Source organism: Perca fluviatilis, chromosome 11 (genome assembly GCF_010015445.1).
Source record: "Perca fluviatilis chromosome 11, GENO_Pfluv_1.0, whole genome shotgun sequence".
NCBI classification, from domain to species: Eukaryota; Metazoa; Chordata; class Actinopteri; order Perciformes; family Percidae; genus Perca; species Perca fluviatilis.
Genome location: NC_053122.1, coordinates 4,310,475 through 4,323,891, shown reverse-complemented (window position 1 = coordinate 4,323,891; position 13,417 = coordinate 4,310,475). Strand labels below are relative to the sequence as shown.

General features: G+C 43.3%; 1 protein-coding gene across 1 annotated transcript in view; it reads right to left on the bottom strand.

The window, feature by feature from the left end:
- Positions 1-310: 310 nt before the first annotated feature.
- The window catches only part of tmeff1a (transmembrane protein with EGF-like and two follistatin-like domains 1a), a 111,458-nt gene continuing 98,351 nt past the window's right edge, over positions 311-13,417 (bottom strand). The window contains exons 9-11 of the mRNA XM_039816105.1: positions 7,667-7,790; positions 6,731-6,892; positions 311-945 (exon numbers count right to left, since the gene is read on the bottom strand). Coding sequence (XP_039672039.1) covers positions 861-945; positions 6,731-6,892; positions 7,667-7,790 — 371 coding nt within the window. The 3' untranslated portion in view covers positions 311-860. The remainder of the gene's footprint in view (positions 946-6,730; positions 6,893-7,666; positions 7,791-13,417) is intronic.

The window sequence follows — 13,417 nt, the reverse complement described above, 5'->3', positions numbered from 1 at the left end:
CCCACCCCCCAAAACTTTACACATTCCTTTCTTCAACAGCGACTAAAACCATCAGTGTCCTCCGTTCATCAGTCCGACTTTTTGGATCTCCGTCGGATCTCCGCGGCTCTGAGATGAAGGAGGCGCCGAGGCCGTCGGCTTTTCTTTTAAAAAGTTTACAACTACACCACAATACACAGTTTTCACAAGTCATGCGCATATACAGGATCTAGAATTCAGAAAGCAATGCTTGAAATAAAAGTTAAACATAAAAACCTTTGAGTAAAAACTACTTTAAAGAAAATCATGATTATAATAATAAATTATTAGCTTGTTTGGAACACAGTGACGTCTTTAATATAACAAAGAATAAGTGTAAACATATATATATATCACTGGCTGGCCCCGACTCACCTCCTACGTAAATACAAACTGCATTTGGTGATCAGCTGCACATTATTTGTAAAACAAGAGACCGGCCTGGAAATATTCGTTTTCAATAAATAAGCACATTCCAGAGGGGCAGACATCACTTTGTTAGCCAGTTTACCAAAGGTACCGTATTCATAAAGCATTCAACAAAACCTCTAATGAAGCAGTATAAAGTAATTAACACAGCGGACATGTTAACGATGTAAAGTGACAGTGGGTTTTGACGATTCGGCTCCTTGGACTTGCGGCAAAAAACCAAAACCAAAATTCCATCCAACTATAAAAAAAAGGAGGGAAAATTAAGGCCCCTTAAATAAATATTCTTATTTTTCTTATCGTTTCCCAGGAGAGAGAGAAAAAATGTATGCCACACATCTACCGTTTAAAAAAAATGGTATTCCCACGCCGTAAGAAAAGACTTTTTAAAAAAAGAACCCAGACCAACACGGCTATACCATCCGGGAGTTAGTGTCCGAGGAAAAGTGTCCGAGGTTTTGTTTTTGCCGGCGGCCCCTGTTGTTCTTCGGACATTTCCTAAAAAGAGACAGAGAGAAGAGAAATGTATTAGTTTCCATGATGTAACTGAGAGTAAAGAAACACGTTTCCCTTCCCTTCCAGTCCCTCCAGAAAAACGCGATTATGCGATGGCATAATTCAATGCATAATCAGCCAAAGTCTGCATATTTATGCATTTTTCCAAATATGCCGCACTTTCGCCGCACAAATTGCCGATTTCTGCGCAAAATATGCGGGGCTTGCATGATTTCATAATCCCCGCATTTTCGTTGCAAAAAAGTCACATAATATATCTTAACAGAAAGTTGAAAGTTGTTGCGTTTACTTCACACAAAAGCAGCCATTTTCCCCTGTTGCCATGGGAACGTTATGAAGTGACGTAATTACGCGACGTGAACATCATCGAAAAGCCCGGTATTGGGGGAATCACTTTTTTTTTGCAAGTTCCCGCAATTTCATCGCATAAAACTGCATAAATATCCCGCATATTCCATCGCATTTTTTAAGAAAACGTGCCCGCATAATCAAGGAGTTTTGCCCGCAACAATCACAAATAAACTCTCGTATTTTTCTGGAAGGACTGCCCTTCTTGTCTAATAGGTTTCCTTGGATTGTGGTGGCACCTGGATTGTGGCTGCACCTGTTGCTGTGATCCTGCTCAATAAATATCTTTACTGTTACTATACTTGCCACTGTTCATCATGTCATTCATTACACCCACTGCCAGGGCTTTAAATTGACACCCGCTAATAGAGATGTTCCGATACCGATACCACTACCTGAAAAGCCTCCGACACCGCCTAAAATGCTGGTATCGGAAAGCACTGGAGTTTATGCACTGATCCCATACTATGTAATTTAGCCCAGAAGAAAATCTACTTTAGAGTAGTTTATTTATGTTATTTTTCCGTTATGACTCACTATCAAACTGGATAATAAAATAAAGTTCCACGGCGTTCATTGTCTGTGTTTGTTAATGTTTCACAAACAACAACAAAGATAGAAATCATATAACATCAGTGTTGGGAGTAACGCGTTACATATAACAACACATTACTAATTAAATTTCGGTAATATTATACCCGTTACAATCTCAGTAACGCGAGTTACAACGCATTTTAAAGCAGAATTTAGTGGTGTTTTGTTTTTTTAAGAATTCACCAACAACGTGAAACATTTCTTCACAGGAAAAAATTAAACTGTGAGTGTTATTGAGATGACTGCAGAGACAGATACATTTGCGAAATCCATCTCGCAAATGTATCTGTCTCTGCATTATTTTTAGGAGTTGTTACGCTGCGTTGAAGCGAGCTGTTCCGTCACTGTTTCCGTGGTCAGAGCCAGAACCAGAGACGGTACGGACAACATCGGTGTCCCAACAGGTGACGGTACATCAGCGTGGACAGCAGTGTGTCCGAGCTGCTGACAGATAGAAACATGTCGGGAATTAATGTTTAGGCTTACCATTGCATTTTATCAGCCGTGGAGAGTAACTGTGGCGTACTTCAATACAACTGTAAGGTACTTTTAATTGAGTATTTTCATTTTCTCCTACTTGCCTATTGTACGTTTTACTTCTCTATTTTTATATCTTTAGTTACTTTGCATATTCATATTAATTATACAAAATATTATGAATAATCTATGATGTATTAAAGTGGATAAAGAGGAGACTTCGTTGATCCGGTGGTGAAATTCACAAGCTAGCTGCCAAGTCAAACTTCCGCTGTTATTTTGGTGAAAGTAACTCAAAAGTAATGCAAAAGTAGTGTAAAGCATTACAAGTCAGAGATAGTAATATTGTAATATAACTAATTACTCTCAAATGACAGTAACTAGTAATCTATAATGTATTACATTTTGGAAGTAACTTGCCCAACACTGTAAAACATCCATACAGGGATAGGGGTATACAGCTGTTAAAACATAATCAAATATAAGACACGCTGGTCTCGGATTGGTACTCGGTATTGGCCGATAACCAAGTTCAGGTATCGGAATCGTATCGGGAAGCAAAAAATGGTCAACCCGCCAACTGTGGGTAAACATTGTAAAGTTAGTAGCCAATTTGGCCGATGATGAAAGATGCAAATAATACTGCGTCTGTTTGAATCGATGCAACAAGTCAGTGTTGCCAGATTAATCTGTTTCCTGCCAAGAAATTTGGGCGGTTTTGTGTGTGTTTGGCTTGGAAATGTAATCTTTATCTGGCTAACACTGCTTGTAGTACTAATCCTACATTTCCCATGAACACTATGTCCTGATGTGTCGTACAACCGTTGGCTACGTGCCTAGCGCGCGTGGTATCGATTACGAGTTACTCTGAAACGGAGAAGATGAACGGAACGCAACAAAATAACCAGAGGGGCTGAAATTAAAGTAAAGTCAGTTAGGAGAAAAACAAACAAACGTGGCTAGTGGAAAATCTGATTGGCTGGTTACTTTAAAAATCTACTAGCCATGTTGGCTGGTGATCAACAAACTGCTATAAATATAATGAGTCATATTTCTGTATTTATTGTAGTTACGTCCGAGGCAGACGACCGCCCACCAAGAGCCAGTGCAACCAGTAGCCAGTAACATAGCTCAAACACAGCGTTCGTGATTCGACTGCTCATGACTGTTTTCTAAGATGGCGCCCGAATGTAAACACAAACGCAACTGTCTTTATAAACTGTCTGTACACTTACAAAGTTGTCAATGCTTCAGTTTACATGTAGGGACCCTTATTATGCTACCGTTTAAGTGTGGTGCTATTTTGAGCCTCGTTAGTGGTATAAAATAGTAATTTATGAAGTTCCCCCGAAAGTTAGCGTTAGCAGCTAATCACCGGTTTGCAGTAGCTTGTTTAAAGCTAGAGATGCATTCGATGAGCATGAAAACATGTCCCAGAGAACGTTTGACTCGGTACAAATATGTTATTAACCCTTAGGTTTTGTTTTTGGGCGAGAGGGGGGTGTTGGCGGGGGGGGGGGGGGGGGGGGGGGGGAGGGGGGTGTTTCTCCTTAACTTCTTCAGGACATGAACACCTGTTTCCTGGGTGAAAGTCTTGTGTTTTCTCCTTAACTTCTTCCGGGACATCAATTCTGCTTACCCTCTTGAAAGCCCTGTGATTTTAGAAGCCAAACATCCCCCCCGACCTCCTCCCTATGAGGATCTTCACGCTCTTATACAGCAGCAGTCAGTGTGCTGCTGAGAGCAATAAATACGTGGAATACATACCAATTACAGCCTCGCAGCTATACAAAGAGTTCACGAGGACAGCCTGACTGCTTTAATGTCAATAAGATGAGAGGCTTGTTGTACTGTCAACCAGCTGCCTCTTCAATTCAAAGAGAGACCGATATTTCATCTTCTCCTCAGAGTGACGGAGGAAAGTCTGTCTGCTGCCTCAGAGCAGAGAAACCAGGCCAAGTCCAATGCTGTTTAATTCTCCTCAGCTTCTCCTTCCCCTGCAGAAACCTGACAGAAATCCCTACTCCGTTGCGCGTGTGATGAACGAGCTATGAGGCTGCGTTCACAGCCGGTTGTCTCAACTTTACTTTGTTTGTCCAGGTGAGACAAACAACATTCAGCAAAAGTAACACCTGAAATATTTCTCTGCAAGTCTAAACCTTCCCGTCTAGTACACACAGATTAGTTTCTGTGCACTTTATGCATAAGGGGATTATCATGAAGCATTATACAGTCTTATTATTATGTACGTAGAGTAGTTTTCAGCAGGTTAACACTGCAGATTACAAGCTGTACTGGAAAAAAAATCATCACCATCTTCCTCCAGGTTCTCTTGTTAACTCAAAGGGATTAAAGCTCCTCTGACTCTCCTCTGTTTCTGTACTTTGTACCTGGAATTTACATGAATTTACATATTTTCCTTTGTTACATTGTTTAAAAAAGAAGCCTATAGATACAACCAAAGAAGGAGCCAGAGTTTGAACTTCTCAACTCTCTTTTTCATTTCTGGACACAATTAGTTCTGTTGTTTTTTTACGTGAGCAAGCGAGTGCAACACTATGAAAGTCACATAAGCTATGTTTCCATCCACACGTTTTTAACCAAATTAAGCGATATTGAATGAAAAATGCCGTCATGGAAACAATAAACTTCGATTGAATTTCATGTATATATCGACTCAAAGGAAATATGTTCGGTCTCATCGGATTTTCTCTTGATCGATATATACGGTTTATGCAATAAACGCTGATGGAAACGTTATTTACCGAATAAATTAATGAATGGTGATTAAGTTTTAGGTCATTTTATGGTTGCAACCCGCCACAAAATGAAGAAGAAGAAGTTTGAGTTCATTTCCGCCCAGTATTTCCGCTCTGTTTGCACACATGGCAGGTGTCAACAAAGACAGATGTAAGTGGACGAACAAGGAGACAAGAGACTTTTTGAATTTAATTTACGTTCCCACACCACAGGCCGCCTCCGTTGTCGTCGGGCATTTACGTGCATCTGCATCATCATAGCAATGTGTTGATAGCGTCGTTGTTTTCTTATTACAGCTTGATATGTCGCTATCAGCTGGCACATCAGCACTGTTACAACTTGTGCAATATTGATCCTTTGTTGGTAGATTGCGCGATCCATTTTGTCTAGCAAAACAAGTTTGCCTGAATGTTGTGCGATTCAGTGCGAAAATGAACGGAAACACCTTAAAATGTCTCTAATCAATTCGATATACCAATTTAACCGCAAAACAGCACGTGACGTCATCACGCAACAGGTTTTTATTCGCTTTAAAGCCGTTGGATGGAAACACACTTTCGCTGGCTTTATTCGCATGAGTTTTTTTACCGAACTTCAGATAATTCGATTGACAAGTGGATGGAAACTTAGCTAGAGACACATCATGTTCATGAATGCATGCAACATTTATTAATGATCTTCATTAGTCCGGCTATCACCAGACCAAGTTCAATCTTTTAAGACTGAACATTAGTCTGGGGAGTCTGCTCTGTATTTTCTACTGCACAAGAGGCGTGATCAACAGCCATAGTTCAAATGACGCTGTACGCGATTGGATAGTTCTTCAACCAATCAGAGCAACGAGCCGGGTGACGTAGCAGCGACAGCGGCATCAAGAGATCGCTGAGCTTCGGTGGCCACCATGTTGAATGTAAACCATGGATGTATTAAGTGAAGAGAAGCTGCTTGGTCACTTCTCTATCGTCATCGTGTTAAACCAGCCAATAGCGCGCCAGGTGGATAAGCCAGTTTGTGATTGTAATGGAAGCAGGATAGATAAACATACAGGTTTCCAGCCTGAGCTGCAGGGAGGAATCAAACCACCGGCAGATCGGTCTGGGTTTACCCGGTCTAGGTGTTCATGGCTTCTTCAACAAACTGACCAGTCACAGCAGTGTATTCTGAAACATGATGATTGAAATTAGCCTCATGAGAGCGTCCTGATCTGGCGAGCTCCAGTTTTCCACTCGCATATCAGTCTGGCATCTTGAGATAGAGAAAATTTGGAGCCGTTCGCCAAATGACCGACCAATCAACGTAGGTTTTGAGGCAGATTTAGGTGTGACGCAACGAGAAGCGTCTATCACCAATCTGTGATAGACAGATGGTTTATCCAATCAGCTAACCAGGATTTTCGCCACTTCCCAAAAGTTCTCCAACGGTAAGATGGATATGCCGAGCAAATGCGAAGCGATCCATCTGGTGGAGTCAGGTTAGATTGAAATGCCTTAATTGACGCATTAATTAACGTATTGTTCATGCATTTAGTCATGCATGAGACACTATTAATCCTTGTACGTTACTGATAGGGGATCAAAGCAAGCTTCACCTTGTGATGCACATCACCACGGCGACGATAATGGCGATCTGCACGGCGCCGATGATGGCGGCGATGAGGACGTAGTGAAGCTTCTGTCCGCTGGGAACCACGTAGAGGATGTTGAAGTCCAGAGGCTCGTCACACTGAGCGCCTTTGTAGCCGGCGTCACACCTGAGACAGACACACACACACACACACACACACACATAGACCACACAGACACACACACACAAACACACACAGAGACAGACACACACACACACACACACACACACACACAAACACACACAGACACACACACACACACACACACACAGAGACACGGACACAGACACACACACACACAGACAAAGACACACACACACACACACACACACACACACAGACACACACAAACACACACAGATACACGGACACAGAAACACACACGCACACACACACACACACACACACACACACACACACACACACACACACACACACAGAGACACAGACACACACACACACACACGCACACAGAAAAACACATATACACACAAACACACACACACACACACACACTTGTCAACATCAGCCCACAAAGGATGTGTTCAGGCAGAGTATTGAGTGTAGGTCAAGCTTAAAACTCTCCTCTCTGGCCCATGTTTGGTTGAACCAGCTCTTAGTTATTATGCTATTAGTCTATATCGACTACCATTCATTTAGGGGATTGCTCCGGTGCTGCCAGACTACACACCGGATGTCCCTCATTTTCAGCTGGATCTCTGTCACCTTCCGTTTTCTTTGTGTTAATGTTGGCATCTAGTATTTTTACTGTAACTACTCACAACATTTCTGTTTCTGATTACGGGACGAAATCCGGGTAATGAGCCGCCACAACTTTCTCTATTATTATTTTACTGATTTATTATTATTTAGTTTAGTAGTTCAGGTAAAGTCACAGACCTGCAGGTGGCCACGTTGTACTTGATCTCACACTTCCCGTGAACACAGAAGCCGGCGTAGCTGTCGGCGCACGGGATCGGCATCCCGGCGTAGAAACCATCGCCGTGGTCCAGAGCGGTGGTTTCTGAACAACAAACAACAAAAACACAGCGTCAGAGGACCACCTGCTGCTGCACAGGGGAGCGTTTGGACACATGTCTCACCTGGTTTTATTTCATTTATCCCAGCCTACAGTTCTTTCTTTTTTTTGGAGACATAAAAAAATTTAAATAAGCACAAATAAAACCGCTAAATACCATCCATCAAGAGAGGCCAGAAAACAGAAAAGGAACGGATTGAGTGACATGACTACAATTCAAAAACAGTAAGTAAATAAGTTATATACACAATGAAATACATTTAAATACCTTCACTACATTCAAAGAGCACGTGTCAAACTTGAGGCCCGCGGGCCGAACATGGCCCGTCGCAGGCTTTGATCCGGCCCGCATATCAATTCAGGTTCACAATTATTTGGAAATCCTAGTTGTGCGCCAAAACAAAAAGAAGGGAAACTGTTTTTCAATCTGTAATCACACGGCACTCAGAGCAGAATTTGGAAGATTTGCCGACCTTGAGACACAGAAATTCCCTCAAAATCATATAGTTTTCACATTCAGGCTGTGAAACAGGTTGTTGTAACACACGTTATCATTGTTTTGCTTGATTTGCTTAATTCTATGATGGCTAAGGAACTTTTTTCCTGACTTTTGTATGGCTTTATGTCGACAAAAATGTGCCAAAATTACGAAAAGAGTGTCAAAAAAGCCACCAAAATGTCAAAAAAACTATAAAAAGAGACAAAAACGTTGGAGAAAGCCCCAAAAAGCTGGACAAACGACAAAAATGATGAATATAAAGCTACAAAATGTCAAAAAGCGACATTCAGCAATACAGTCAAAGATATTTCACTTTTTCCCTTAAATAAAATCACATGAATGAACTGTAAAAAAGGGCGTGCCCTGACAGTACCTAGATAAGGACTACTAGCCAGTCAGAAGCAGAGTATGAGGGCGTGCCCTGACAGTACCTAGATAAGGACTACTAGCCAGTCAGAAGCAGAGTATGAGGGTGTGCCCTGACAGTACCTAGATAAGGACTACTAGCCAGTCAGAAGCAGATCATGAGGGCGTGTCCTGACAGTAGCTAGTTAAGGACTACTAGCCAGTCAGAAGCAGAGTATGAGGGTGTGCCCTGACAGTACCTAGGTAAGGACTCCTAGCCAGTCAGAAGCAGAGTATGAGGGTGTGCCCTGACAGTACCTAGGTAAGGACTCCTAGCCAGTCAGAAGCAGAGTATGAGGGCGTGCCCTGACAGTACCTAGGTAAGGACTACTAGCCAGTCAGAAGCAGAGTATGAGGGCTGTCCTGACAGTACCTAGGTAAGGACTACTAGCCAGTCAGAAGCAGAGTATGAGGGCGTGCCCTGACAGTACCTAGGTAAGGACTACTAGCCAGTCAGAAGCAGAGTATGAGGGCTACTAGTAACTGTGTGTGTGTGTGTGTGTGTCATTAGAATTCCTCATGGGGGAGACAGAAACTATGCACTACAGCTTTAATACAAGACAGAAAAATTACATTAAACTATAAGAAAATCCGAATTCTGCATTCAGTGGTCAGGAAGTCCTTTAACCTGTATATAAAAGCTTCCATGCTAATAAAAAAATTATCTTGATTAACATGACTTTGTAGCTCACACATGTGGCTTAGGGTTTTAAAGTTTTATTTTTTTAATTTGTGAAACATTCTGTGCAATTCTGTGGCTGCAGATTTTGCGTGTGCCTGATCATAAAACACAAAAGCTGTGCTCATGAGGGGATTCTTCTCTCACACAGCCGTCTCATCCTCACTGCAGCAATAAAGAAACCGCCCACAGAGCAATCTGTAGTGCTCATTAAAATGACAGATATGCAACGTACCAAATTCACATCAAGACAGAAAAGCCTCCGAGAACAAACACAGAGCGCGGCAGTTTAAAGGTCACCGTTCGGCACTTTAACGACGACACAAATAACACGCAGTGCTGTTTAATCAAACCCCTAAACTGTCAAAGTGTCGGGAATATTAGAGAATATGAAGAAGATCTTTATTGGTTTCTTCTGTACTCTGTTTTTCAACCTGCAGGATCTTCTCATTCAAGTAAAGAGTAGGGATGTAATACCAACACAATGTCACTCCTATCTCGTAAAATATGGACGCTTGGTCAGGTGCCTTTGTCGTTTTTATTGGTGCTAAAAGTCTCCTTTAGCAGCATATAACGCACTTTATCTAAACGCGCATGGTCGGGATAATTGGCACCACTTTTGATGCAGTTATGTTAAAGGAAAAGGTTGTGGGTGGGCTTACGCTTCCGTAGGCAGGCAGACAATGTGGTGCCCCTGGGCACTATACCTCAAAGTGCGCCGGTCCACATTTTTGGGGGGTTAAACGGGCCACCCTTCCCATCCCCCAAATGATACATTTGTGCATACTTGTGGACCAACTCAACTCTGACAGTTTGGTGAGGGGAGTGATAGTGGTCATCATTCATATTGTGAATTTAGTGTTCATAAACGAGTAATGTATGGTCTTTCAACAATTTCAAGTGAATAATATAACAATTTACGGAAAATAATGTTAATGCTTGTGTCATGTGGTGCCCCCCCAGATGTTTGGTGCCCCCATGGTTGGTGCCCAAGTGCCCTTATGGATAATCCGGGCATGCTCGTGGGAATAAAAGCGATTAAGGAACTTGACAAGTGGACACGATCCCGCGTCACCGTGGGTAGGAAGAGCCTGAGTGTTTGATGAGACTGCAACACAACCTGACTTGCCCCTCAAACCGAGTCGAGGAATGGAATTCCACATGACTCGGTTAAGGAACTCAGACCGAGACAGAGACTGAGGAGAACAGCTAGGGACCAGACGAGAGAAACTGACCCCAGACCCAGGGGGGAAAGGAGGGGAACTGAACAGAAGGGAATGGAACGGAAAGTAACTGGGGTAACAAGGTAAATCTAAAGTATATTACACCCAATCCGTTTAGAACTGAATCAGATTACCAGTTGTCTGATTATATCTATTCCCACCCATGAGCTTCACCCCAGAAGAGGAGCTGTAGTCTGTAGAAGGAAGTCTGGAACTGAACTAGTCTCTAAAATGGGTCTGAACGATGTAATTCAGGAACCAAATGAAGTAACTGTAAAATGAATGGTGTAACTAATGGAATGGAACTATAGTTGTAACTGTAGTCTGTAACCTGTAGTCTGTCTGTGAGGGAACTATAATCAGTACAACCTAACTGTAGTCTGTAAACTGTAGTCTGTAAAATGGAACCAGAACTGAACCAGGCCCAAAATAGTTCAGGAATCCCAGGAAGGAATCCAACTGAACTGAACCAACCAGAACTGAATGGAATGTCTGGAATGGAACGGAATCCTAGAAATGGAACCCGAACTGGTCTTAAATCAGGTCTGAACTGGAATAAAATGGAATCCCAGGTCTCGCGGGCCACGCATCGGTTGGTCTCAGTAAACTACGGTGGTCTGTGGGAAGTCTCAGGAAGTCTGTAAACTGGAATCAGGGAACAGGGGTCTGGGAAGTCTGTGGGAATCAGTCTGTGGGGAAGGATGGAATCAGGTCCCAGGAATCCCAGAACCAGGCCGAAATCGTGGCCCAACCAGGCCCCAGGAAATCCACAACATGGAACCAACCAGGAAGGAACCAGGTCTGGAATGGAAATCCCAGGTCTGAACTGAAATCCAGGAAGGGTCTGGGAACTGGAACCCAGGAATCCCAGTCTGGAACCAGGAACGGAATGAACTGAATGGAATCAGGAATGGCCAACCAGGAACTGAACCCGAAATGGAATGGAATCAGGGGTCTGAACTGAACCCAGGAATCCCCAGGAACTGTGGCCCCAACCCAGTCCCAGGAACCCAGTCCAGGAACTGTGGAACTGTAGAAATAACCCAAAACTGAAATGGAATGGAATGGACCCAGGAAAGGACCCAGGAATCCAGGAATGGAACAACTGGAACCAGGAATGGAATGGAATCCTCAGGTTCAGGAACTGAAAGGGTCCAACTGAACCAGTCCCAGAACGAACTGAAATGGAACCAACCCCAGGAACTGGAATCCAAAATGAACTGGAATCCAGAATCCCAGAACTGAACTGAATCCCAGGAATCCCGGAATGGAATCCCAGTCTGGATGGCCCCGGAAATGTAGTCTGAAATGGAATCCGAATCCAGTCCAACCAGAATGGCCCAGGAATGGACCCAGGAACCAAAGATGGAACCCCAAACTGAAACTGAAATCCCAGGAACCAGGAATGGAACAACCGAACGAACTGAACTGAAAGCCAGTCTGAACTGAACTGAATGGAATGGAATCCCAGTCTCAGGGAACTGAACTGAATGGAACGGTCCAAAATGGAAACCAAACTGAACTGGCCCAGGAACTGAGCCCACAGGAAGGAATCCCAGCCCAGGAATGGAACCAAATCCCAGGGGAATCAACCAGGGAACCAGGGTCTCAGGAATCCCAGTCTGAAATCCCAGGAAGCCCCAGGAAACGGAATGGAAATGGAATGTAGTCTCAGGGTCTGAATGGCCCCAGGAATCCCAGGAATGGAACCAACCAGGACCAAACCAACCGGACCCAACCAGTCCAGGAACCACAACCACAACCAGCCAGAAATGGAATCCCGAACCAACCAGGAAACGAACTGAAATGGAATCCCAGGCCCAGGGTCCAGGTCCACAACCAAGATGGAAACGAACAACCCAGGAACTGGGAACCCAGGAACTGGGAACTGAATGGAAATGGAATGAATGGAAGTCCAGGAAACTGAACTGTGGGAAAGATGTGGAATGGAATGGAATCAGGTCTGTGGCATGGGGTTCAAATGGCCTGAAACTGGTCTGAATCAGGGGTCTGGAACTGTAGTCTCAGAAGATGGAATGAAATGGGGTCTTAGGAATGGAAGGATGGGAAATGGGGAATGGTTCAGGGAACTGGGAATCAGGAATGAAATGTAGTCTGTAAAATGTAGTCTGTAAAATGTAGTCTGTAAGCTGTAGTCTGTAAACTGTAGTCTGTAAAATGTAGTCTGTAAAATGTAGTCTGTAAACTGTAGTCTGTAAACTGTAGTCTGTAAGATGTAGTCTGTAAAATGTAGTCTGTAAACTGCATGCCGAAGTGACTAAGCGATTATATATGATCATATAGACGCCAAAAATCATGGGGCACCTACCTTGTTTTGAGATAAACGTCTTTTATTCGCGATGTCTTGGATAAGTACTTCATTACCCACAATCCTGAACAATCCCACAGTGATGCCTCTGATTGGTGGAACTCATGCTGGTGAGGAGGGGGAGGAGGGCGCGCTGCCTGCACGATCCGTCACGAGGATTTACGACACTGCACGAATCACGATCTGTTCCACGCTTCTGCCGTTAGCCCCCGCCGGGAAGCTAACGTTAGTTTGGCTAACAGCTAATTTGGCTAACCGCTAGCTGACAGCTTGATTCAGTCTAAAATAACGTTAACTCAAACTAAACATTGGGGAAAGCAGGCTACAACTGATGTAACAGCTGTTTATATATTTTAACGGTTATTTTCAGGTTTTATTTTGAGGGTCTTTTAACGTTATTACATGCTGTCTCAGCTAGCGGTTAGCCGAATTAGCTGTTAGCTAAACTAACGTAGCTTCCTTTATTCAGTGGTGCGC